The following is a 27,680-nucleotide window of genomic DNA, read 5'->3' as shown; positions in this document are numbered from 1 at the left end:
TTGTTTGTAAGATTCTGAAACCTGAACCAATTATTGCATTTAATATTCAGTTTTATCCTAAAGTTGATCGATACTCTTTTTGATGATTTTACTTAAACTGATAGTAATGCTTCCCATAGCTATCACTTTCTCTCACCTACCAATTGAAGAGGGGGAAAATTGTGAAGGAAAAGCATTTGTTTAGTTGGTATGGATCTGACCAAAGAGTTTAGGGGGGAAAAGAAAAAAAAAAAAACTATTGTACAATTTATTTTAAAATTTATTTGAAAACATTTAGTCAGTGAGAACAATGAAGCAGTTCTAATGCACCTAGAAAATAACAGTAGCAGGCTGTTGACATTGTTGCATTTTCATGGAGTCTCAGGGTCTAATTTTTATTGTAGAGAACTGAGAAAACCATGCTTCATAAAGATAATTAGTTACAAATGATAGCTTGAACTGAAAATTTTTATCAGTTACTATAATCAATGTTTACATTTTTATTAAATCATAATAGTCACATAAACACAAACTTAAAAACGATAGTATCTCTATCGTCAAAATAAAACTGTTAGGTATTTTCATGTTGTACAACATAACTGAGAAAACTGCTTGTTACTTGAGAAGTTGTTTTTATGATTGTACCTTTTAGCTTTGAAGATCTTTTAAAGGGAGAGAGACTTGAGGTAGAGACAATTATGTACTTCATTCATAGGTTATGAGGAGGATTAAGTGAAATAAGGCTCTGTTACACTGCTGAATGCTCAGTAAATTTCAAGGGCTGTTTTCAACATTTAGTAAATAATTGACTAACAGGATTGAGTTGAAGGGCAAAGAAGATCAGCTGAGTATTTAAAACAGGCAGCATTTTATATTAAGAGAAAACTGTGGAAGAACAGATTTGCTTTTAAAATACCTGCTTTTAAATTATTTGCTACAGAATTGCTGATTTTAACCAGCAGAATCTGTTTCCTCATTTGTAAAATACGGATACTATTTAATCTATTAGGCACCGATTACAGGGCAGTGTTTTGTACATAATAGGCTTTAATAACAATAGCCATTAAAGAAGCAGCCAAGAAAAGAACCAGATTTAGACTTAACTTCAACTCCATCAATAAGATGGAGCTTAGTAGTTAAGCAAAGGAAGTCAATTTGTGTGGTCTGACTTTTGAAAATCTGGCTGAATTTATTCTTGGAAGAATTCCCTAAAGATTTATCATTATATTAACACCTTTATTATCTTCACCAACCTGTCCCTTTAAATTTTGGTATTGTGCCACATCTTTATTTCCTCCATCCTCCTGCATTTTTTTGTTTTATTGATTTTATTTTTTTAAATACACGACAGCAGAATGCATTACAATTCTTATTACACATATAGAATACAATTTTTCATATCTTTGTGTATGGAGTATGTTCACACCAAATCATGCTTTTATACATGTACTTTGTTTTCCTGCATTTATTTTGTACCCATTACTCCAGTAATAGATAAAAGGCTGCTAAGGAAGTAGGCAACCTGAAAAAAGTAGCTTATTATAGCTTAATATGAATTTCTATAGCTTACTGTTGGTGTTCCTCATTTGGTAGGTAGGGTAGAAGAGTAGAACAATACTGGGGTCAAAAGAAAGTTACATTAAAAATCGGTGTATCTACTTAACAACTATCTACTTAACAACTCCTGTTCTCAAGTTCTTATGTACAACTTTAGGTTGGTTTCTTTTTGTTTAGACTACATATGAAAGACTATTAAGTACACACTTAGATATGTAGGTCTCTTGAAGTTTTTAGCTAAAATAAAAACGTCTCGAATTTGACATGCTAAAGAGGAAACACCTGCTTTGGCAAAATTTAAACCTTAATCTTGGTCTTGTGAGAGTTCCTTATGTTTGCAGTGATCCAAAATTGTAGAGTCATCTTGTATAAGAATGCATTAATCTACTAGACAAATCTCTTACGATTTAATTACATGGCATCTTCTAATCCTGTGGTAAGAAAAATGTAAAATTAATTTTATTCAAGGTAAGGCATATTAGCTTATATACATTTTTTGTCTCTTTTTTGTTGTTTTTGTTGTTAAGTAGGATAAGTTCTGAACGTCGAAAAGAAAAGTCTAGAGATGCAGCCAGATCTCGACGAAGCAAAGAGTCTGAAGTTTTTTATGAACTTGCTCATCAGTTGCCACTTCCCCATAACGTGAGCTCACATCTTGATAAGGCTTCTGTTATGAGGCTTACCATCAGTTATTTGCGTGTGAGGAAACTTCTGGATGCTGGTGAGTTGCTTTAAAAAGGATATATAACAGGCCTGGAAATTAGAAATTAGAAGTAATTAGAAATTATTATTAGCAGGTGGTCACTGATGATTTTCTTTTATGCCCATGGATATAAAATTTATATTTACCTCTGCCTCCCTTTTCTTGTTTACCTACCTTCTAAAATATGGTCTTTCTTTTTGTTTTTTGGTTTGGCTGTATTACTTCAAATAATTATGAAAAGCAGTTTGCAAAATCTTAGTCCTCTCAGCCTTTATTGTTCTGTATTAAAATGAAAGCAATGGGGAAAAATTTAAATATACAGAAAAAGCAGATACTGTAGATTTTTTTAATGTATTGTTTTATTTCTAGATGGACACAATAACTTCATTCCATTTATTTATGTGGTGCTGAGAATCGAACCCAGTGCCTCACGTGTGCTAAGCAAGTGCTCCACCACTGAGCCCCAGTCCCTGCCTAGATACTGTAGATATTAAGAAAAGTATCTGGGAGAAAACTTTATAATAACATCTAAACATTACATCATTTAAGTCATAACTTTTTAAATTATTTTCCTCCTCTTCACACCTTTTCAGGTGACCTGGATATTGAAGATGAAATGAAGGCACAGATGAACTGCTTTTATTTGAAAGCCCTGGATGGCTTTGTTATGGTGCTCACAGATGATGGCGACATGATTTACATTTCTGATAACGTGAACAAATACATGGGATTAACTCAGGTAAAATGTCCACATATTAAAAGCCCTTTGGATGTTTTTATGATTTTATGATGTAGATCTAATTTTTAAAAATATGTTTACAGTTTGAACTAACTGGACACAGTGTGTTTGATTTTACTCATCCGTGTGACCATGAGGAAATGAGAGAAATGCTTACACACAGAAATGGTAAGAAAAGTCTATTGTTTGATTTAATGTGACAAGAGGTTTTACTTAATCAGATATGTTACTAATTTTTAAATGTCGTTATTGTACTCATCTAAGGCAAAAATGTTCTTTCACATTTAGTAAAATGCTAACACTGTTCTTTGTTAAAACTGTTCTACTTTTTTTAGGAATTTCATAGAAATACTTTTTTTTGTTGGGTGGGGGTACTGGTGATTGAACTCAGGAGCACTTGACCACTGACTCATATCCCCAACCCTATTTTGTATATTATTTAGAGACAGGATCTCACTGAGTTGCTTAGTACCTCTCTTTTGCTGAGGGTTCCTTTGAACTTGGGATCCTACTGCCTCAGCCTCTGGAGCTGCTGGGATCACATGTGTGCCACAGCACCTGACTACAATTTTTTTTAAAACTGACCTAACTTCCTAAATAATTATACAGACACATACACATGAATAGTAAAATGTATAAATTAAAATGAAGACCAAGAAAGTTATAAATTAAAATAAAACAAAACATTATGGCAATAAGAATTGAAAATGACAGATAACAGGATTTTACAGTTATTAAAGCTAAGGTGCCAGTTTAGATCCAGGTTTTTTTGAGACCCAAGAAGAAAAAAGGATAAAGTTGACTTAGAGTTTTAAGAGCACAATAACTACTTTGATTTCTCAGGATTTTTAAAAAATAATTTGAAGTTACAAATTACAAATTTTTGTAATCATGAATGCTCACACATTATAAAAGACATAAAACTTTAACTCTTGTGATTTGTTAACAATAACAAAATATTCCAAGATTTTTGAAAAGTACCTTTTGAATTACAAAAATTTAATAATTAAAGTTTTTTTCACATTTGTGCCTTCCTCAGCCAAGTATACTCATTTAATTCTACTTTTCATGACTGAAAGTTACCACAATGAAAATTTATTATACTTTGCTACCCTCTGATTTAAATAAGTTTCTCCGCTTCTGTTTTAAACAACTTCAAGTTTGTAGTACTTTCTTGAATAATATTTAAGGTTTCCTTTTTCATCCCATTTATTATAATAATAGCTAACCTCTATTGAGAGAATACTCTGTGGACACTTCAGTGACCAAGACACTGTCATCTTCATTTTATAGCTTGAAGTTCTTTGTTCCTCATAACCCTGTGAAGTTACTGTTGGTTTCCATTTTACCAAGGAAATTGGGGGTACCTAGTTACTGGGTAACTTGTCCAGTATTACTTGGTTAGCAAATTGCAGAGCTTGGGTTGAACTCTGGGAGACTGCTTCAGTCCATGCTTGTTAGCACTTATGAGCTTTTTTAGTATTCTTGAATTCTAACTACAATCTTGTTTTTTTTTTTTCATCATTTATAGGTGCCCTGTTTTGCTTTTTAATTTCATTTTATGTTTTTACTATGAAAATGGGAAACAAATGCACAATTTTTAGGTTTCTGTGTAAAGAACAAGTGAACTTAGAATTCTGTGTAAAAAATAAGTAAATATGCTCTAAGCAAGGTCCTAAATGGGTTTTCAATGAGTTAAATAGTTTTTAGGCTTGAGGTTTATATTGACTGCTTGGGGCTTCCTGCCACTAGACCATAAATGGATACTAGGCAGTCTTGTTTTGATTTAGCAATCATGTTAATGTGTTGTTTGACATCAGATTAGTCACTTAAATGTGTTTTGCATCAAATGTACTTTTTTCAGGCACACAAATTTTTTTCAAATCAATCCTAATGTGTTAATAAACAATGCAGATTTTCACTTATTTGAGTGCTCTTGCAAAGCATTATATTTTAATGATACTTAAGAGCCTGTAGTGTGTTTACACAAATAGTCCGATTATTCGTTGAATTCTAAAAAACTTTTAGAATTCATAAAATAAAAAATATGACTTCATTTTTAGAGAGCTGAAAATATAGTTCTTCTTTTTTTGTGGAGGGGTTGGTAACCAGGGATTCAACTCAGGGGTACTCAACCACTGAGCCACATCCTCAGCCCTAGTTTGTATTTTTATTTAGAGACAGGGTCTCACTGAATTGCTTAAAGGGCTTCGCTAAGTTGCTAAGGCTGGCTGTGAACTCTCCATCCTCCTGCCTCACCCTATCAAAGCCCTTAGTTTCCAAAGAGCAGTTTAATTTGAACTTAGATTATGAAGGACTGCAAATACCTCGAGGAGTTTACCCACAAATCTCTACTGCACCTTTCATAACCATCATCACCTGCCTCCATAATACACCTATATCATCATTAAGACCAGTGTGATTTTGTGGCATTATTTTAAAATCAATTCTTAATGCTTCTAGGGAAGGCAAATTCAGTCCTAGAACTCATCTTCCTTAAGAGTCTAGCATTTCTAGCAAAGCATACCTAAATTTAAACTTACTCTTTTGTTTCTTTTCCAATTGACAATGTTCTTCAATATACTAACCTTAAAATTTCTAGATTTTTTTTTAAAAATTATCTCATCAGTGTTTACAGATTGTACTTCTTCATTTGCCTTTTGCCAACCTTCTTTTTAGTCCTACTACTGCTACTGGCTGAATCCCTCAATACTATCACTCTATCAAATTATATATTTAAGTTGAACTCCTCATTTGGGTATCAGAGTCCCTCCATAGTAATAACCCTAACCTTTCCTTCTAATTTTGTCTGACTACTCTTCTACATGTACCTTATCCTACAGACACACTGTACTGTGTACTATTTCCTGAACATGTGCTATTTTTCCTTTCTGTGCTTTTCATTCTCCTCCTTCTTCTGTAATACCCTTTTAGCCCATCTCTACTTACTGAAGTTCTAATGTCTCTTTTTCTGAGAAAGCCTTCTTGGTTCTCCCTGATGAGAATTTACTTCTGATCTGTTTCTCTTAAAAGCATTCTTAAAAAGTCTTGAGTACTAATTCTGTATTGTATTGTTGTTGACCTTACAAGAGCTACTGCATGCTTAACTTCTTCAGGAAAAGGAATGTGTCTGATTATTCATCTTTGTATCACCTGCAACATATAGTTCAAGTTCTGAATAATGAGTATTTTTGTATTTGTTTTGAACCAGACTGACCAATGAATGAATATAAGAAATCAAAATATTATTTGCTTAATCACCTGAGTGTAATCTCATTATTTAGTTATGATGTTTGGAACGGGAGTAAATAGACTTGAATTTATTTATTTCTGTAATCCCACCCCACCCCCACCCACCAGTGCTGGGTATAGAACCCAGAGCCTCAGACATAGTAGGCAAGCCTCTACCTCTTAGCTATATTTCAAACCCCTATTTCTGTAACCTAGTTATTCAATCTGGGTTTTTTCCCCAAAGTAACACAGTAGAAATAATTTCTTGCCTGCTTTCCAGGATAATTTAAGAAAAAAATAATATATGTAAAAATGCTTTTTTGCCATTAAAAAACTTGTTGTTTTAAAAGTTCTATAAATACATTGTTACTTATTGAGCTATCGCATTTGGTTATATGAAGAGTTTGCTGAGGTTCTTTGTTTGAGCATACTTAGCACTGATAGCATATATGTTGATAGGGCAAACTTATACCATTTTCCTGTTTCCTTGTAATTTGACCAAATTTACTGGCTTGAATGATTACCTATTATACCAATATGCCGTCCTCCTGCCAAGTGAGGGAACCACTTAAGTATTATAAATACTAGTACTGAGCGGAGCCTGTCAATTCTCTTGTATATGTTAGAGTGGGTAAGGCTATGAATATGTTCATGCTGAGACTCACTTTTATTGTAACAAATTCATATGTTTAGTGTTTTAAAACTTTATTTCATGTTTTCATTAGGCCCTGTGAAAAAGGGTAAAGAACAAAACACACAACGAAGCTTTTTTCTCAGAATGAAGTGTACCCTGACTAGTCGGGGAAGAACTATGAACATAAAGTCTGCAACATGGAAGGTAAATCATTTTTTTTTTGACTTACGACCGATTATGTGCTTGATTTATAAATAAATTCATACATCTAGACATTGCTAGAATTAAAACAGCTTCACAATTGTGAGGGAAAATTTATAGTTATTCCTTGGATTTACCATTTGCATTTTCAAATGATGAGTGTATAATTCTCAAAAATCTAAAAAAATGTAATTTTACAACTTGAGGCACAGACTAAATTATGTGTTTTAAGATTTGTGTACCAAGCTAACTGGATCAGTTGGCTTAGTAAACAGTCAGTGTTAGAATCCTGATAGAGTTTAATTTTCTACTCATTGTATCGCTTCTTTGCTCAGTGTTGAAACACAGTCATCGAGGCAGAAGCAGCCAGCAACCACAATAATCAGATTAAATGAAGAAACAAACACCAGGCTTATACAGGGTATTACTATCATTATTATTAATGTAAGAGTAATGTAGGGTACTTAGGAAATATGTCATGGGGAACATGCTTTATTAATTTTCAAAAAAATACATTTAATCCACTAATGACAGTAAATTTAATTAAAGCTTATTTACCTGTCAGACTCAGCTATTTATCTCTGTGTTTTTATTCTCTCTAGCATTACAACTTAGAAAAAAAAAATGTTCCATTTTTCTTCTTCCTACCCAGGTACTTCACTGTACAGGCCATATTCACGTATATGATACCAACAGTAACCAATCTCAGTGTGGATACAAGAAACCACCAATGACATGCCTGGTATTGATTTGTGAACCCATTCCTCATCCATCAAATATTGAAATTCCTTTAGACAGCAAGACTTTTCTCAGTCGACACAGTCTGGATATGAAATTTTCTTATTGTGATGAAAGGTAAATTAGACATAAAATATTACTTGAAATTTTTAACTTGTCTAAGGTTTTTTAAATATTCACTGAAGACTCAATGGCATATTATGTGTTTTCAGTAAGATTAATGGAATGATATATCCTGGAACCTACTATGTACACGTTACCAGGTGCTATTCAAAAATTATTTGATGATGTCGTTTTCTTTAAGGACTCTTATTATTTAAACAGAGAAAATAAATGTCAAAGTAGCATGTTTTAAGGAAGATAACTTGTGGTTATAGACTAGATAGCAAAAGTTTTTTGGTCGGCCTCATCTTACATCTTTTTCAAGAACCATCAATCCTGCTTGTGCTTTCTATCCCCATTTCCCAAATTTATTTCTGTAACTACTTCTTTGTAATTGCCAACTTGATATTTCTGTCTGGCTAGCAATTTCTCTGTATTGTAAATGTTTTTGTTACTGAACTGTACCACTGTTGTTCTCACACAACATAAAAAAATAAAAATAATTATTTTCTTCCTATAATGTCCATCATTGTTAACATACCACCCATGGGATGTTTTAATGACTAATGCCTTTGCCTTTTCCCATTCTGCACTAAAAAAAAATTTTTGTACTTTCTAACACATTCTCACTTTCTACATCTTTCCTTCTGCATTTAAGAAGAAACTATACTGTTCTTGTACACAACTGTCATAACATTTATTTTATGGTTTTATTACTTGTCCCATTATTTACTTAAGGTTATATAACACAGTGTTAAAAACTGATTCTGTAGCCAGATTACTAAATTCTCTGGTGCCTAAATCAAAAGGATCTTAAACAAACTAATTCTTTTCTTTGAACATTAGTTTCTTAATCTTTAATAACACCTACTTTATGGGATTAACTTGAAGATCTTATGAGAAAACCAACTTTAAGCACTCAATACAAGTAGACAAAAATTGCCCATCCTTTGGACAAAGAAATGTTGATAAAGCACTTGCTTTGAAATCACATAATCTTGCATTCAGACCTGGCTTGTAGCTCTGGTACTTAGCTGTTGTAAGACTCAAGATTCCTTATCTATAAAAATAAGGGTCATACCTCAAAAAGCTGCTGTGAGGACTAAAGGAGTTTGTTGAGTGCCAAGTACGAATAGGGAATACCTCACCATAGCTATCCAACTTTAAGAAAATGAAGATACAAAAGCTAAAAAACTATTTCATGGTGTTTATTGGCAGTGTTAATATGAATATATGATGGAATAGTGATGTCCACCCTACTTTAGAGGAATTTTTTTTTTTAACTTGAAGTATAGGGATAGCTGAGGAGAAGGGAAAGAAATGGAGTAAAAATGAGAAAGGAATGACATTTATCTCTGGGTCTTTCAGAAAATTAGCATGATGATTATGACAGAGAAATTAAGACCAAAAGCATCTAGCCTAAAGATCTAAGAGAGGGAAATGATTGTTTTCTGGTCAAAGCTCTTTCCAGCAACTGTAACCCTTGAGCCAAGACATGGAAAAATATTTGTCCAATTTTAAGAAAATCTAACACATTAAAGTAATCCACTTGTAATTATTCAGTACATTTATTTGAACATCTACTATGTTCATGCCACAAAATAGAAATATATATGAACAAATCCTAGAGTGAATTTGTAGAGCAACTGCTTTAGTTCACAGGTTTCCCCTATCCATTAAAAATACTTTTTGATCAAACTTTCTAGATCTTTCCTCCCCTATAAAATTAAATTTATCTTGTTTCTTCCTATATGAATAAAGTTGACCTTCAAGGAAAACTATCAACTGTTTATATTTTGACTTCTTGACATCCCTTAGTAGTAAACATACCTCAGATTGAGAAGTACTAACATCTGATTAAATAAAAACCTCCTTTAAATAATATACACGACTCTCATCAAAGTGATCCTCTTGTCGCCTTCTCCAGCATCATCTCTTTCCACTTGCCCCCACTAACCAACCACACCTACATGTACACCATGTTAAGCATTTTCTCTTTGTACTGTACCTTCTTCCTAAAGTGGCTTTGCCTTCTCTTTGACTCTCTTTTATACAAAACTCTCTCACAAGAAGCTGTCCCTCACCCTGACCATTTCTCCTCATGATAGAAGTAGTTCCTCTGATTCCTAGAACAGATACACATCATTGCATTTAATACCTTGTTTCACAAGTTGTATGATAAGTGCACCAGAAGATAAGTCATACTTAGAACAATGCCAGGAGCAAAGGTTATATAGATTTGCATAGTGAAAAAGTATTTAAATTCCATGAGAATTTTATTTAAATGCGTAATATACATAAGAGCAATTAAAACTGTTTTTAGGTTTGGGGTTATAGCTCAGTGGTAGAACACTGGTTAGTATATCAAAGGTCCTGGATATGATCCACAAATAAATAGTTTAAGGACAGTATTTGTTTTTGTAATGCTGCCACCTAGTGTTGATGTGTTTGGGAATATCTTTGTGAAGAATTAAGGTTTTTCTTTTGCTTTTTTTTTTTTTTTAATGTAAAAGTAATGATGTAATGACTATAAGCAAGACAAAGCAATAGAATTGTGCTTCTCTTGCAGACTAGGGACAATGAAATGTTTAGCTACAATTTTCCATACAAACATGAAACAATATTCATATAGAATAAACACCCTCCAAGATAACTGATGGGTGATGAACAAATACACCAAGTTTGACCAAAGCAAAATACAAACTGAAAAGTGTTGGGATTGTTCATGTTTTAAATTTAACATGCTTGTTTTATTTAAAAAATACCTATAGAAACTCATCATAGATTGCTTGTATTTCCAGACATTACAGAGAAGGCATACTCCATTGTTAACTGTTGTTAAAGTAATGTTTAAGTTTGAAATTATTCTTACAACACATATTAAAATAACTTTAGATAAAATGGCTTCTTCCAACAATTAGCTGGTTTATTTAAAAATTTGTTTTGACTTTTCTCCAATAACGTGTTTGCTTTGGTTTTGATAAATAAGGTTTCTATTTATTTTTGAACAAGCTATTATAGCAGGTCTTGCCTTAGAGCAGTATTAGTTTTATACCTTAATAACAAAGTTGTATTGCCTGTGTCCTTTCTGTAATTAGGTGTTTTTGGTTTTTGGACACAGTGTAATATAGAATTTTTGTTTGCTCCTCAGTAAAAAAGTCCTTTGAAATCAAGGCTGAGAAATCTAAACATGTTTTGGTCCCAGAAAAGCTTTGGAAGAGAATATTTCTGTTTAATATAGTGTTAATAAGAGCACAGCCTTCTCTTTCTCATAACATGGGTTCTCATGAAGTATTCCAAACTGGATACAGAGAATAAAATCTAGTCTCTATTCTAAAGGAATTTCTAGGAAACCAGATGGAATAACTAGATTAGTTTTCCACCCATTTTCAATTTGATATCATTGTTTCATCTGAAATTATTCCTAAAAGTTCATATAACTAATTTTAGAAACTAAATAATAAAGCATCTTCTAAAGCCTTCTTAATGTCTGTTCCTTCACTTCCCATTTAGTGTAGGTACTCTGTAGATAAATGTCAGTGACTACCTTTACAAATTTTATCATTTAGCAGTACTTCATATCTATATATGTATACTTTGCAATGTGGGTACAATAGAATGTGATGAAAACAGGTAACAAGTTTGGGTGAAGGGAATAACTAATGGTCAAATAGAGGACTTACAGAAATGCATGGTGTTGTACTTAATAACTGTAGGATTTCTTTCTTTTTTATATACTTATTTTTTAGTAGACTAATTTATTTTTATGTGGTGCTAAGGATCAAACCCAGCACCTTGCACATGCTAGGCAAGCACTCTACAGCTGAGCCACAACCCCAGCCCAATAATCGTGGGATTTCTAAAGGTGAGATATAAATTTATTTTAAGCAATGGGCAGTCTTTACTATTGAAAACTCACTTGTCCATAAGGCTAATGAACATCAGTTACTTTGGAGAAGCAAAAAATAATTTTTAATTAGTCCTTGTTCTTTTTTGTTGTTGTTAACTTACATTTTTTACTAACAGAATTACTGAATTGATGGGATATGAGCCAGAGGAACTTTTGGGCCGCTCAATTTATGAATATTATCATGCTTTGGACTCTGATCATCTGACCAAAACTCATCACGACAGTAAGTATAATAAAGGGGAAACTCATGCATATTCTAATTATTTAATCTTTTCTGTCTATACATCTAACTTTCTGGTTAAAATTAGTCTTTCTAGACTAAATTGTTAACATACCTCTTCATAAGGATTTTGGTCATTAAATCTTTGAGATTTATTACAATGAATACCAATAAAAGTAGAATCATTTAGTAATATATAAAACATTTAGCATTTTAAATACAAAGACTTTTTTTTTAATAACTTTTATTTATTTTTATGTGGTGCTGAGGATCGAACCCAGGGCCTTGCACATGTGAGGCGAGTGCTCTAACGCTGAGCCATAACCCCAGCCCCACAAAGACTTTTAAAACAACCAGATATTATAGAATATTTAACAGCATCCTTTTCAGAATCCATACTTAAATAATTGGATCAGTGATTGGCATACCGAAGGCATTCAGAAAATACTTGTTCAATGAATGTGAAGGTGTTCAACATCATGTACATGTGATAACAAGTACTCTTGATAATAAGATGATTCTTAATTTTATTCAAATGAATGTTATTTAAGATCCAAACTTAAGTTAAACTTTGGAATTTCTCACCTGCCTATTTAATCTATCTAAACATGACTTCCCAATGTGATTAGGAAGGCCCAAATGTCACTTAAAAAGTGTGATTAGCCTTGAATTACAGAGCCCAAATCCATCTGCATTCAGGGCCTGAATACTCATAATAGCATCAATATGATTTATTCACTGCTTTTTTTTTTTTAATCTTTATTTATGTGGTGCTGAGGATGGAACCCAGTGCCTCATATATGCAAGGCAAGCGCTCTACCGCTGAGCCACAACTCCAGCCCCTTATTCACTGCTTTTTTCCAAATAAGTTAATTTTACATTGCATGAATTGCCAAAAACCTACATTATGGTATCAGTTTATATTCAAATATGCTAAGTGCAGTTTTTTGAAGTCTGATTGTCTAGAAATTAGAGCAGGAATTTAAGGAAACGGTAGTATTGCTTTCTTGTAATATCAAGCAGTGATCATTCTCTAGTCTGGCACTTTCAACACAAATCAAAGTAATTTCAGCCACTGTTCTCTCTTGGCTTTTTGTTTTATTTATAGTAAAGATTGATTGGGGGGGGGGGGCATGTTTTCAGCTATCCTGGGGCTTTCTCCTTCAATTTAAATAGTTAACAACTGATACCACTAAAGTAAACATTTCTCCCCTTTTCTAAAACAGTGATCTACATTCAACATCTGTCCATTTGATTGAAAATTCAAAGCTATTTCCTCTGTATCGTTCTTTTTCTTTTTCATTCCCAGTGTTTACTAAAGGACAAGTCACCACAGGACAGTATAGGATGCTTGCCAAAAGAGGTGGATATGTCTGGGTAGAAACTCAAGCAACTGTTATATATAACACCAAGAACTCTCAACCACAATGCATTGTATGTGTAAATTATGTTGTAAGGTAAGCTGGCAAATAAACATTTTGGGGAGACCAAGTAGTTAAGTTTTGGGACACTCTTTTTTAAAAAATAGTTTTTTGTTGTTGTTGTTGTCAATGGACTTTCATTATTTTTTATTTTTTTATATGCAGTGCTGAGAATTGAACCCACTGCCTCACATGTGCTAGGCAAGTGCTGTACCACTGAGCTACAACTCTAGCCCCTTTGGGCACTTTTTATAGGAAGAGGAAATTGTAAATATTAATTTTATTTTCACTTTTCTATAGAATTATGATTTTCATGTCAAATAGTTCACAGTGATTCCACTGAATACTACCAGTAGTTGTCTATCCACACTTTGACTCCTATTTTTTAATAAGACCTTGAAAAAAAAAAAAAAAACTTGATCTATGGATTAGTTTGCTTTAGTCTTTCAATTCTAGGCATATACTATCTACATACACAGCTCAAGGCAGCTGTTATTTGTGTAGGGAGAATACTGGTCTTAGAATAGTCTTATGTCATAGCTCTGCCACTCATTAGATCTGTGACCTTGGAGAAGTCTCATTTCTCCTAATTCCATCCATGTAGGTAAGATAATACCTGAAAAGGTTTTAACAAAGACTATATGAAAGTCTGGGTGAGGCTGCTATAAAAGGCTATAAAGTGACATGTGGCTTTTGTTATATTCTTGAACTCCTCTCTTAGTTCATTAGTTTGTAACTATATGGACATCTTAAACTAATCTTGTATTAGCTTTATGCCAGTAGAATCTACCCCATTTAGTCTGTTTTCCACATTATCACAACATTCTAGTTCATCTACCTGACTGAGCTTTCTATGTAGATATCATTTTCTCACTGTTCTTTTTAAAAGATTTTAAATAGTTTAAATATTTGAGCAAATAGTAATTCATGAATTGGAAAGGACTAAACTCAAAGGGGGCTTGGGCTCCATTGATGTACCATAAAGGATAGACTTTTAATAGTGAATTTTGGAGTAATACATCTTTACAATTTTTTTTTAAAGATCCCTTTATTACTCCCAAGATAAACTCCTGTCTACTTGCATGGCATCACTTCTTGTTATCATACTCCCTTGTTTCCATAGATTTAGCTCTTCCTCCAAAATCTCTGATCTTCCTCTTAGGAAGACTTTGGTTATTTGTTTTTATTTTTTCCACTTGTGACACTATCCTTCAGAGTTTCAATTTTGTGTCAAAGAATTCTTGTGGGGGCTGGGGTTGTGGCTCAGTTGTAGAGCGCATAGCGCGCTTGCCTGTAGGCACTGGGTTCTATTCTCAGCGCCACATACAAATAAATAAAACAAAGGTCCATCAACAACTAAAAAAATATTTTAAAAAAAAAGAATTCTTGTGAACTGGGGTTGTAAATCAGTGGTAGAGTACTTGCCTAGCATATGTGAAGCACTGGGTTCGATCCTTAGCACCACAATAAAAATAAATAAAAGTATTGTGTCTATCTACAACTAAAAAAATTGTTTTAAAAAAAAGCATTCTTGTGTGACATTACCATTATGTAAGAATACTCTACTCTTCCCCTCACCTCACTTTGCCTAATAACTACATGTGAGTTCAACTTTCAACTTGTTAGCCTTTCTGTTAAGTAAGTCTTCTCTGTTTTAGCAGTGATCACATTTGCAATTTTATTTTCACACGGGGTTATAAACTTCTTGAGGGCAAGGTTTGGGTATTTTGATTTTTATATCCTCTGTTCATTCCACAAAGTGAACATTTAATATGTTAACTAAAGTAATAATAAAATTTACATTGAAGCCAAACATAAAACTGGAGCTATTGTTCATCATCCTTCCCCCACCCGTATTCTGAAGGTGTTACCACCATATCATCTTCCTACCCCCAAAGAAAACAAGTGCCCCTTTTTAGAAAGAGTATAGTCATCTTACCCTTATATCTTTATATTGTAGAACCATCCTTAGGCCATGCTTCATATATTAGTCCCAAAGAGTTGTTTTGTGCCAATTTCATTAGTCAAATATTTGAGTTAACTTCTGTGAATTTTATTAGGTCTTTTAAAACATATGTGACGAGTATGCATGAGAGATCATCCATCTCAAGGAATATTAAAATGTTCATTTTTAAAAAGGAGAATGTAAGAGACAAGATCATTTCATAGTCCCCCTCACCCTTATTGTTTCAAGTAATCATTTAAGAATTACTAATCTCTTTTTTTGACAGTGGTATTATTCAGCATGACTTGATTTTCTCCCTTCAACAAACCGAATGTGTCCTCAAACCAGTTGAGTCTTCAGATATGAAAATGACTCAGCTCTTCACCAAAGTTGAATCAGAGGATACAAGTAGCCTCTTTGATAAACTTAAGAAGGAACCTGATGCTTTAACTTTGCTGGCCCCAGCTGCTGGAGACACAATCATATCTTTAGATTTTAGCAGCAATGGTGGGTAGTTAGGTATTTTCTTAATCTCCTAAACTATGTTTGTTGCTATACGCTCCATAAAATGTTAGTCGTCATTTGGATACTGCTTATGTTTTGTTTTAATAGTCTTCTTGAAATTATTCACTGAAATATTTTTACTCTTATGATTTCTTTGCATTCCTGCTTTTTAAGTATTTTGGAGAATTTTGCTCCTAAATGTCCTTAAGGTATTTTTTCTTTCTGCTTTAATTTTCTCTAGCTACTCTATTTCTATATACTGCTGTCAGATTTTCTGTACTATTTAGTAGAGCCATATTGCAGTCAATGTAGTTGAATTAAAGGATAAATAAGAAGTCATACCATAATAGTAAACACTGAAAATGGGAACTAGATTATTGTAATTTCAAACTAGGTTAAAATTCAATGTATAGAAAGGTTAGAAATGCAGGTCTATCCCATATAGATTAGCAGAAGGTGCCAGTAGTAGACTAAAAAGATAAGTCAAGACTTATGATTATACCATATCTGTAAACTTTCCAATTAAGGAAAACATGGTTTACATTTGTCACCATTTGTCACCCAAGTGAATTACACAAATCTGGTAAAAAGAAACAACCTTCTATGGGTTAAAATTTTTATATTCTTTAGGTTGACTCATTTTTTTTTCCCCCTTCAGACCCAGAAACTGAAGACCAACAACTTGAAGAAGTTCCACTGTATAATGATGTAATGTTCCCCTCATCCAGTGAGAAATTACAAAATATAAATCTGGCCATGTCTCCATTACCTGCCTCTGAAACTCCAAAGCCACTTCGAAGTAGTGCTGACCCAGCACTCAATCAAGAAGTTGTATTAAAATTAGAGCCAAATCCAGAGTCACTGGAACTTTCTTTTACCATGCCCCAGATTCAAGATCAACCAGCCAGTCCTTCTGATGGAAGCACTAGACAGAGTTCACCTGAGGTAGGTGCCATGATAAGAATAACTTTCAGATTTTAAAATTCAGGTATATATTTTTTAATTTGATTTACACTTATAATTTGGACATGTCACTTTATATATTAATCTTTTGGGGGAGAAGCAGTTTTGTTTGTTTGTTTGTTTGTTTTTAATGTGGTACTGGGGATTAGAACCTTGTGCATGTGAGGCAGGCACTCTACCAACTGAACTATATCCCCAGCCTCTTATGTGTTAATCTTAACACTCTAAAATTATGTATAAGCTATCAGCCTAATGTAGAATTCAACATGTTTTAGGCTCAGAGACAGGAACATGAGAAAGAACTGGCTTCGTATAAACCTGAATGTAAAACTTAGGTTATTTACATATCCACAGAGAATACAACTACTTATGTGTACTCCAGGTAGCTCTAGCCTATACCTATCACCTCTTTGAACTAGAAAACTCTCCAGTGACAAAAAGCTTAGCAGAGTTTAAATGGGAAAGGGCTTTACAAGTTCTGTGCCCAATTTAGTTCAATTTTTATCACTATTTTGTAATTCTGGATAAGTATAGCATGAAAATACAAAGTCTTACAGATTATATATTTAGTGATTTTCAATCTGATTTCTTGATATTAATAGTCCTAAAACTCAATAAAAGAACCTCCTTTTACTAAAACTATGATCAGGAGTAGGGCAACTTTGATCTGAATGGTATGTGAGGCACAAATAAGTCAATAAGTGGTAAATAATCCTACATTAAAGTAATCAAAATTGGCATGCTAAGAGTAGGAGATGTGAAATCTCAGTCTTTTGGAAAATATATCCTTTGCTCTGATTGCTTAGTTGAGTACCACAAAAAATGTTTGATTATTTTGTCTTTGACAAAAGTGAATTAAAAAAAAAAAAAAAAAAAGCTATAATGGGGGAAAGTAAAATTTTATACTTAAAGTAGCTGTAAGATTTTTAGGTAGATCACCACAGGAGTATGCCTTCTCTGTACAGAGGCAGATTCTAGTGAACACATCATCTGCTTAATTGGCCAATTAGCTACCATTATGGGTTAGGTAAGTTTTATTCTTTAGAATAATAGATGAGTGCATCTTTTAATCTTAATTTTACAAATGATGTCATATAGTGTGGAATATGTATATTGGCAAAATTCGTTCCAGTTAAAGCTCAAGCATGTAACTTTTTGTTAGATTGTTTTGTTTATTGGATTTTGTCTATGTGTTTTCGGAGGTCTGAGGTGGAAATTGTAGGCTAGCATAACAGATGGAGGCTTCTTCAGGGAAACATAAACACATTTAATTCCTTTTACAGCCTAACAGTCCCAGTGAATACTGTTTTGACGTGGATAGTGATATGGTCAATGTATTCAAGTTGGAATTGGTAGAGAAACTTTTTGCTGAAGACACAGAAGCAAAGAATCCATTTTCAACTCAGGTATATGGATTTGTTTATTTTGTAATGAGTTTAATTAATTTGTAGTCTAAAGTTACTAAACTTATTTTTCTTTTACAAGGTATGACCATTGTAAAAATTCACGTATTTGTTGTTTTACAGGACACTGATTTAGACTTGGAGATGTTAGCCCCCTATATCCCAATGGATGATGATTTCCAGTTACGTTCCTTCGATCAGCTGTCACCATTAGAAAGCAGTTCTTCAAGCCCTCAAAGTGTGAGCACAATTTCAGTATTCCAGCAGACTCAAATTCAAGAACCTACTATTAATACCACCACTGCCACCACTGATGAATTAAAAACAGTGACAAAAGATGATATGGAAGACATTAAAATACTGATTACATCTTCGTCTCCCACCCATGCACCTAAAGAAACTACTAGTGCCACAACATCATCATATAATGATACTCAAAGTCGAACCGCCTCACCAAACAGAGCAGGAAAAGGAGTCATAGAACAGACAGAAAAATCTCATCCAAGAAGCCCTAACGTGGTATCTGTCACTTTGAGTCAAAGGTATTTATATGTAACACTGAAGTTATAGTTCTTCTGTTATATTAAAGTTATAGTTCTTTTATTATATTATGAATGTGATGTTACATGATTTGTAAACAGAGCACTGGCATGGCATATATGAGGCTCTGGGTTTAGTGGCTAGTATTGAATAAAAGTTACTCTTATTTTTCATTGGATATTTGTACAACATTAGCTATATTATAGGTTAAATGTTTTTTTTTTTTTTTTTTTAAGGCGGGGTGGGAGGCCTGTACCAAGAATCCTACAGTGACTTTAGCATTGCTTCTATGGAATGAAGCAATGTTTGAGCAAATATGTGGCTATAATCCAATTTTTAAGTTATAGCTAGGTGTGGTGGTGCACACCTGTAATCCCAGCCATTCAAGAGCCAGGTGGGAGTATTCCAAGTTCAAGCCTAGCCTCAGCAACTTAGGGAGGCCCCAAGCAACTATGAGAGACTCTGTCTCACAATAAAATGGGCTGGGGATATGGCTCAGTGGTAAAGCACCCCTGGGTTCAATCCCCAATACCAAAAATTTTTCTCTATGTAATTTGTAATTGGATTTGACATGTTTTAAATTTAAAGCTATAATTAAAGGAAAGAGGTTTTAGGTAGTCAGTATAGAGAAGAAAAGTGATTGCTTTACTATATCTAGACTGAACCAGCTGTCAACAGCAATAGGAAAGAACTACCATAACCAGAGTATATGCCCTTCTTCCCCTGTCCTGCATCCTACCTTGACCTACAATGCCAGGGAAAAAAATCTGGGGGCTTTAGATTTAAATTCAGAAATAGTTTACAAATTACTACAACAATGACTGACTTCCAACCCTGAGCTCCACTAGGGCAATGTCAGTGTCTTAGGCATTTGAGTGATAGTAATACTTAGCTCAGTTCCTGACAGATAGTTTTTGCTTGCTGGAGTGATAAAATGGATATAATAATATAAATGATAATAACCTGTTGTTTACTGCATACTATCAGCTATAGAAGATGGGATATTCAATTTTCTGATCAACTATTCCTTGGATTTTTAGTTGTCAAAACCAAATCTAGGGGTTGGGGTTATAGTTCAAGTGGCAGAGCTCTTGCCTCGCACATGTGAGGCACTGGATTCAATCCTCAACACCACATAAAAATAAATAAAGTATGGGCTGGGATTGTGGCTCAGTGGTAGAGCGCTCGCCTCGCACAGGTGGGACCCGGGTTCGATCCCCAGCACCACATAAAAATAAAGGCATTATGTTGTGTCCATCTACACCTAAAAAAATAAATATTTTTAAAAAATTAAGTAAACATTAAAAAAATCTAATATCAGATCACTTAGTTCTATAACATTAGCTACAAAATCATGGGTACACTTGTAACTTTCAAGTTTATATGGAGGCTTTTTTCTCCCTCCTTGTTAGGTAATTATTTACAAAATCAAAGTGCTATACTAAACCAGAATATTTGTAGTTTTAGAGTGAGAATTAAAGATAAATTACTAAAAGTACTACTACTACTAAGTACTTACATGATGACTGAGTTATGTTTCATAAATACAATATATTTATAAGAGTTTTAAAACCTGCCTGTCTATAGACTAGAGATTTTATACAATTTTTAACAGAACAAAATGCATATAGAAAGGGAGTTAGAGTGATATTGCTTACCTCTCCACATTCTCAACTATCTGGACAGACCAAGGAGCCATTATGATATATATTATGAGAGGGAGGGGTTCTAAAAAAGCCAAAATAAATGTAACCCACATATTTGGCTCTTTATTACAATTCTTCACCACTTAATATTAGTTTTACATACAGGTAGCACGGGTTTGATAACCAAATCAATACTAAGGGCAAAATTAACAATAATGAGAAGGCCAATAGAGGAAAGGGTGGATCTGGAGACCTGGAGTGTACTTCCATTTGTGCAACTAATTAACTGTGGGACTCTGACCAACTTACCTAATAGGCTTCAGGTTTCTTAATTATAAAATGGGTATGACAATACCTGTCATACATACCTTAGAACTGGAGCAAGTTTAAAATGAAGTAATGAATATGAAATATTTTAATAACTGAAACACTAGACAAGCGTGAAATCAATCTTACATTACAGTAATCCTGAGAATATTGGTGTATTCTTAATTAAGTGGAAAAAAGGCTAGTTTCTAACTCTTTTATCTACAATAATGACAACTGAGTTTTGTTTGGTTCTACTTTATAAAATAGGGTTATGGGGGCTGGGGATGTGGCTCAAGCGGTAGCGCGCTCCCCTGGCATGGTTGCAGCCTGGGTTCGATCCTCAGCACCACATACAAACAAAGATATTGTCTCTGCCGAAAACTAAAATGTAAATAAAATATTAAAAAAAAAAAAAAAGAGCTGGGAATGTAGTCCAGTTGGTAGAACACTTTTGCCTAATGTGTGAGGCTCTGGGTTCAATCCCCAGTATGGCACCCCTTCTCCAATTTTCTTTTTTTTTTTTTTAAGAAATAAAATAGGGTTACATATGGTTTAGAAAATTTTCTGTTGTAAAAAGTGAGCTTCTGAGTGAGGGGTATAGCTCAGTGATCTTGTATTATGCACAAGGCCCTGGGTTAAATCCCTAGCTTTTGCTTTTTTTTTTTTAGTTTTCGGCGGACACAACATCTTTGTTTTCATATGGTGCTGAGGATCGAACCCCATCCACTCACATGCCAGGCGAGCACGCTACCGCTTGAGCCACATCCCCAGCCCCTAGCTTTTGCTTTTTAAAGTGATAAATGTTAGCAGTCAGGAAAGTTCCATTATGTACACAACATTATATTCCTTAATGTTGGAAACTAGGGCATATTATGCATTTTGTTTAAAAGAGCTTGATTAGATATTTTATCTAGAACATTTTCTTTTCCAGAAATACAGTTCCTGAGGAAGAATTAAATCCAAAGATATTAGCTTTGCAGAATGCTCAAAGAAAGCGAAAAATGGAACACGATGGTTCACTTTTTCAAGCAGTAGGAATTGTAAGTGTGAGAGTAAACATGTTGCTTTTCTACTCTAGCTAATGTGCTACTTTCAAGTTATATATAGGCAATTTAAGAAGTGATACATTGGGCTTTCTTATTTGATACACACTAATTTTTTAAAATACAGTTAATGAATGCATTATTGGAGTAAAAATTCTAAACAATACAGATACATTCTGAGTAAGAAATGAAGTTCTCACATTTCTCCACTCTAGATATCACCTCTGATCTCATTTTCTTTGTGTTATTCTCCCTTATTAGTAAAACCACTGTGTAATAATGAATAGCAAATGGCTTTACCATAGTTATTATTAGGAGAAAGAATAAAAATAATATAGGGCAGTATTTAAGAAACCTGCCTATATGTTGCTATTAAACTTAAATGCATTTCAAAGTCTAATTGTAAAAAAAAAAATTCAACATAATAAACTTGAAATAACTTACTCTTTTTAGGGCACACTATTACAGCAACCAGATGATCGTGCAACTACTACATCACTTTCTTGGAAACGTGTAAAAGGATGCAAATCTAGTGAACAGAATGGAATGGAGCAAAAGACAATTATTTTAATACCCTCTGGTTAGTTTGTTTTGCCCTCAAACATCACAAGGACAATTACAATAAATGAAATTTTTTTTACCAGGAGCTTTACTCCAAGTGAGAGTGATTTAGATTCCTTAGCAAAATGGAAAAAGTAAAGTGTATCGCATTTATTCTACTGACTGTATTTAGGGTAGATACATCAAGATGGAACTTTCACTCTGTAGTAATTCTTTCTGATGTATCTAGCTTTATGTGCTGTCAATATTGATAGAAGAGGAATCTTATGAATTCTTTTACCAAACTGATTTATCACTTTTCTATGCCCTCATTGTCTCCTGTAAATATTTCTGATGTGGGACTGGGATTGTGGCTCAGCGGTGGAGTGCTTGTCTGGCATGTGCAGGGTCCTAGGTTCAATCCTTGGCACCACATAAAAATAAATAAAATGAGGGTATTGTGTCCAACTACAACTAAAAAATAAATGTTTTTTAAAAAAATTTCTGATCTAGCACCAATAATACTTGACTGCATTTATTTGTTTACATTGCTGTGGTTTTGGCCAAATGACTAAAAACCCATCCAGAAGTTTGTTTTATTTTCCCCCAAACCTAATGCATAGTGGAAGTTTAATAAATTTAATGAATACTTGTGTGTTTCTTTCTTTTTTAGATTTAGCATGTAGACTGCTGGGGCAATCAATGGATGAGAGTGGATTACCACAGCTGACCAGTTATGATTGTGAAGTTAACGCTCCTATACAAGGCAGCAGAAACCTACTGCAGGGTGAAGAATTACTCAGAGCTTTGGATCAAGTTAACTGAGCTTTTTCATGATTTCATTCCTTTTTGTTTCTTCTTCTTTTTTTTTTTTTTTTTTTTTTTAATTTTTTGGACACTGGTGGCTCATTACCTAAAGCAGTCTATTTATATTTTCTATATCTAATTTTAGAAGCCTGGCTACAATACTGCACAAACTCAGATAGTTCAATTTTGATCCCCTTTCTACTTATTTACATTAATGCTCTTTTTTAATATGTTCTCTAATGCTAGATCACAGACAGCACATTTTCACAGACCTTTGGTGTTTAAACCATTGCATTGTAGTAGCATCATTTAAAAATGCACCTTTTTATTTATTTATTTTTGGCTAGGGAGTTTGTCCCTTATTGATTTATTTTTAATAAGATGCCAATATAATTTTTTAAGAAGGCAGTAACCTTTCATCATGATCACAAACAGCTGAAACATTTTTACTCATTTTTCACATTTTACATAAACAATAATGCTTTGCCAGCAGTACATGGTAGCCACAATTGCACAATATATTTTCTTAAAAAGTACCAGCAGTTACTCATGCAATATATCCTGCATTTATAAAACTAGTTTTTAAGAAGAAATTTTTTTTGGCCTATAAAATTGTTAAACCTGGAACTTGACATTGTTAATCTTATAATAATGATTCTTAAATGCTGTATGATTTATTATTTAAATGGGTAAAGCCATTTACATGATATAGAAAGATATGCATATATCTGGAAGGTATGTGGCATTTATTTGGATAAAATTCTCAGTTCAGAGAAATCATCTGATGTTTCTGTAGTTACTTTCCCAGCTCAAAAGAAAACAATACCCTATGTAGTTGTGGAAGTTTATGCTAATATTGTGTAATTGATATTAAACCTAAATGTTCTACCCACTCTGTTGGTATAAAGATTTTGAGCAGACTGTAAACAAACAAAAAAGTCATGCATTGTTAGTAAAATTGCCTAGTATGTTAATTTGCTCAAAATATGATGTTTGGTTTTATGCACTTTGTCGCTATTAACATCCTTCTTTTTTCATATAGATTTCAATGATTGAGTAATTTAGAAGCATTATTTTAGGAATATATAGTTGTTGTAGTAAACATCTTGTTTTTTTCTATGTACATTGTATAAATTTTTCATTCCTTTGCTCTTTGTGGTTGGGTCTAACACTAACTGTATTGTTTTGTTATATCAAATAAACATCTTCTGTGGACCAGGCCCCCTTTGATTAGCTTTTATGTTTAAATAGTATTTGCATCATCTCCAGCTCATGAAATTGTTTCCTAACAATTTAAGTACTTTATGAAAATTATATTGTACGCTTCTGCATTTATCTCATTGCCATTATTATCTTAATGTATGCTGTGTCCCTAAATGTCATGTTAACTAATAACCATAGTATTACATTGTAAAGAGTATGTTTTTAGAAAAGAAACCTGCCGTTTGTAAATTTATGAGCCTATTAAAGTGTAAAACACAAAATTTTAATATTTTTAGTATAAATGAAATGAGTGAAGCAAATCATGGACATTGTAATCATATACTATTGTAAAGGTTAGTGGTTCCTCTAAAGATTTCTAATCTATTCCCATTAACAGATGAAAAAGTTTAGACTGCAAATGATGAATGATTTGCTCAAGCCATAAAAGTAATAAATGTAGACCAAAGATTTAGCTTAGGGCTTCTGAATCTAATGTTAAACCTACAACAAACATTTGTTGTTTTTGTTTTAATCATTCTGTATTTTGATTTTAAATAGCTTTCTTTCTGCTATGCTTTTCTTGTATAAACAGCTATTTCTTTTACAGTTTCTTTTTTAAAAGAAAAACATAAGTATAGAAAGATATGAAAATAAGAGACAAAAATCACTGTTAATCTCTGCACCTAAAGGTAACAGAAAGTGCACACGTGTGTGTTGCTGGGGATTGAACCCAGACACAAATACAAAACAAGCACTCTACCATTGAGCTATACACTTAGTCCCCCAAATTTATTTATATTGATAAATTACATGGGCTGTGCCAGAGCCCTGGGTTCTTTATCTTGAGGTATGTATCCTGAACAAGATGAACTAGCTATAGATCTCTTAAATAGCTGTTCTTAGAACGGGACAACAACTACATGAAAATTTGGGAACAAAAGTTCACAATACTGATATTAAATACAGAACCTTGGGGACACAGGTATAATTCACCCCAAATACTATGACCCAACGTACTTCTCATTTAGTAACAGATATTACCAGAAGTGACACTTTAGAATAAAGTAGTTGCTTAATATTCCCAGATGACAAAATTTTAGAATTATGCTTATTGATTAAGAAAATTAGTTTCAGTTGAAAACTAGAAGTTTATAATTTTCAAATGTAAATAAATGGGATTACTACACAACAGGCCAGAAGTCTGGGAAAATGACCTGTGAGGACGATGATTTAGGAGGGAAAGCCATGTTAAAGAACAGGTGAGCTAGAAGAAAAGTACCAAGTGCTCAGTTACTCAGAAAAAAAGTCACCTGGAGTGCTTAGAACTATGTAACACATCTAGCACTTCCTTCCCAGCACTGTATGCCATCAGGAATTTCTTTATAATGCCTTCATCCAAAGAGTATAACCCAACAATGTCATTTTATCCTTATATTTCTCTCTCCTCCCTATATGTCTATGCTTCCTATCTCTTTTCTGGTGCAATGAATGAATGAATGACTTTAGTATTACTTTCATCCTGAGGAAAGTGTGGCAGAAGGAATTAGCATATTTTGTTCATCTGTTACTGTTAAGTGTAGAACTGAAACTAGTTACTGAGCAAGCCTACCACTGCCAGGTACAGTGCTCATAGATTAAAATGACTCTAACATCTGTTGAATACACTAGACTTTGTGCTAAGCATTTTGCTTGTTATCTCACACTCTTCACAAATCCCTATGAATTAGTACTTGTATCTCACTTTGTACATTTGAAAATCTTGGGAAAGTTGGTCCAATGTTCAAAGCTGCTGAGCAGGCCATCAGTGATTCCAAAGCCCATGGTGCTAACCACCATGCAGAAAGTACTAGTCACTCCAGTAGAACAAATCCTTGTCCCCCATTTTCAACTGTTCAAATAGTAAATGGGGGGAAATAAAGGGAGTGTATAAAACTGAAGGCCATTTGTCACTTGGAATTGAGGTCACCCAGGACATTGAGGGATGTCCTAAAAGGAGTGGCATGACATGTAGAATAGAATTATTTCAAAGAGTTATTTAGTGGGTTTGGGGTCTGAACTAAAGATTCAGATTCCAGATTATAGAGACATTATTAACTCACTGGTAAACAAGGTGTAGTGTGTGGGAAAGCATTTGAACTATAAAAGGCTGTTACGTATGGTATGGTGGACTTTATGGCATAACAGACAGGTTCATTTTCATTTGCGCTTGTATAACCTCACAATTAACCCTTCCAATCTTGATTTCCTCATGTAAACATCCAAGAGGTTTGAAAGATAAATTTAGTTACCAGCTTTGCAGAAACAAACATTCTAAAAGGTAAGAATTTTAATGTAGCAATGTCAAAAACAAGTTACAAAGAATACGAAATATTTTTTTAACTTTGTAATTTGATTAGCTAAAACCTTTGCATACATGTTGCTAGCGAGAACCAAGGAAAATGTAAAGAAGAAAAACCTTATTGGGGTGTTTTAAGTTTGCCACTAACCTCTTTGCTTATTTCTTCCCTTTAAATAGCGCTGAACCTGTTATCCATATTATTTCGCGTTTAAAGCAATGTGTAGAATCTAATTCGACATAATTTCCTGTCGGATAAAAGCTACACTTGACCACAAACCTTACTATCATCGCCTTCTGGAGTTTGTTGTGTTCACACCTTCCAGAGGTTTGGATATAATGTTTATTCTTACCTTTAATTGACGGTTTTTATCCAGGATGGTGCCAGACACCCGATCTCCGTGTACTATTTTAATTTCCTTCCCGGCTCCATTCTGGGACGGAGAGAAAGGCAGGTGCCTGAGAGCGGCTGTGGCCTGAACCTCGGCGAGGAAAACACCAAGCACGCGGAAGGAACGCGGCTCGCTCCTGCTCCCGGCGCCGCCGGTACTACTACATGATGAGGATGCGAAACGCTAGCCGCCCGGAGAAACTTCCGCAAGCCCCGCCCTCCGCCCTGCCGGCCACGCCCCGGTACGTGCTCGGGCGCAACACCCCGTCGTGGGCCCCCGCCCGGGCCGCGGCCCCTGGGCCCCAGGGCTCCAGTCCGCACGCGGCGGCCGCGTGTGCTGGGCGCGGCTGCGCCAGCGGCTCCCGCCTACGTGTGCGAGCGCATGTGCGAGGATCTGCGGGCGGGGAGGGGGCGCGGCGGCCCGCCTTTGTCTTCGGTGACCGATAGAGCCATTCCCTCAACCTTGCCTTTGACAGCTACGTCCCGAATTCCCAGGCGGAAGCTTTGGGATGTGAATCTATCCTTTGAATAGGAAAATTTCTGAGGTCTCTGAATACTTTAGGCCTTAGTTAACTCTACTATGGCTAAAACTGTACTTTAAGTTAGTCCTCATATA

The 27,680-nt window shown here is 34.1% G+C and overlaps 1 protein-coding gene and 1 long non-coding RNA gene across 3 annotated transcripts in view; one reads left to right on the top strand and one right to left on the bottom strand.

The window, feature by feature from the left end:
* Window positions 1–24,355, top strand: part of Hif1a (hypoxia inducible factor 1 subunit alpha) — a 45,962-nt gene extending 21,607 nt beyond the window's left edge. The window contains exons 2-15 of one of the 2 annotated variants that reach the window (XM_027929464.2): window positions 2,067–2,257; window positions 2,833–2,978; window positions 3,062–3,146; window positions 6,935–7,047; window positions 7,697–7,899; window positions 11,911–12,017; window positions 13,324–13,471; window positions 15,667–15,887; window positions 16,543–16,829; window positions 18,131–18,253; window positions 18,374–18,792; window positions 21,677–21,785; window positions 22,242–22,368; window positions 23,002–24,355. In XM_027929464.2, the coding sequence (XP_027785265.2) occupies window positions 2,067–2,257; window positions 2,833–2,978; window positions 3,062–3,146; window positions 6,935–7,047; window positions 7,697–7,899; window positions 11,911–12,017; window positions 13,324–13,471; window positions 15,667–15,887; window positions 16,543–16,829; window positions 18,131–18,253; window positions 18,374–18,792; window positions 21,677–21,785; window positions 22,242–22,368; window positions 23,002–23,153 (2,431 nt within the window). In that variant the 3' untranslated portion in view covers window positions 23,154–24,355. Of the gene's footprint in view, window positions 1–2,063; window positions 2,258–2,832; window positions 2,979–3,061; window positions 3,147–6,934; window positions 7,048–7,696; window positions 7,900–11,910; window positions 12,018–13,323; window positions 13,472–15,666; window positions 15,888–16,542; window positions 16,830–18,130; window positions 18,254–18,373; window positions 18,793–21,676; window positions 21,786–22,241; window positions 22,369–23,001 lie in introns of both variants that reach the window. The other variant, XM_027929462.2, reaches the window with a different exon arrangement.
* Window positions 239–27,291, bottom strand: LOC117794885 (uncharacterized). The gene is made up of 3 exons (XR_011706639.1): window positions 27,027–27,291; window positions 2,414–2,518; window positions 239–2,289 (listed from the first exon to the last, which is right to left on the bottom strand). It is a non-coding gene; the product is annotated as an uncharacterized lncRNA (long non-coding RNA).
* Between the last annotated feature and the right edge of the window lie 389 nt (window positions 27,292–27,680).

The sequence above is a fragment of the Marmota flaviventris genome, chromosome 2, assembly GCF_047511675.1.
Source record: "Marmota flaviventris isolate mMarFla1 chromosome 2, mMarFla1.hap1, whole genome shotgun sequence".
NCBI lineage: Eukaryota > Metazoa > Chordata > Mammalia > Rodentia > Sciuridae > Marmota > Marmota flaviventris.
Note: the sequence above shows the minus strand (reverse complement) of the source record. Positions and strands in the feature narration are given on the sequence as shown.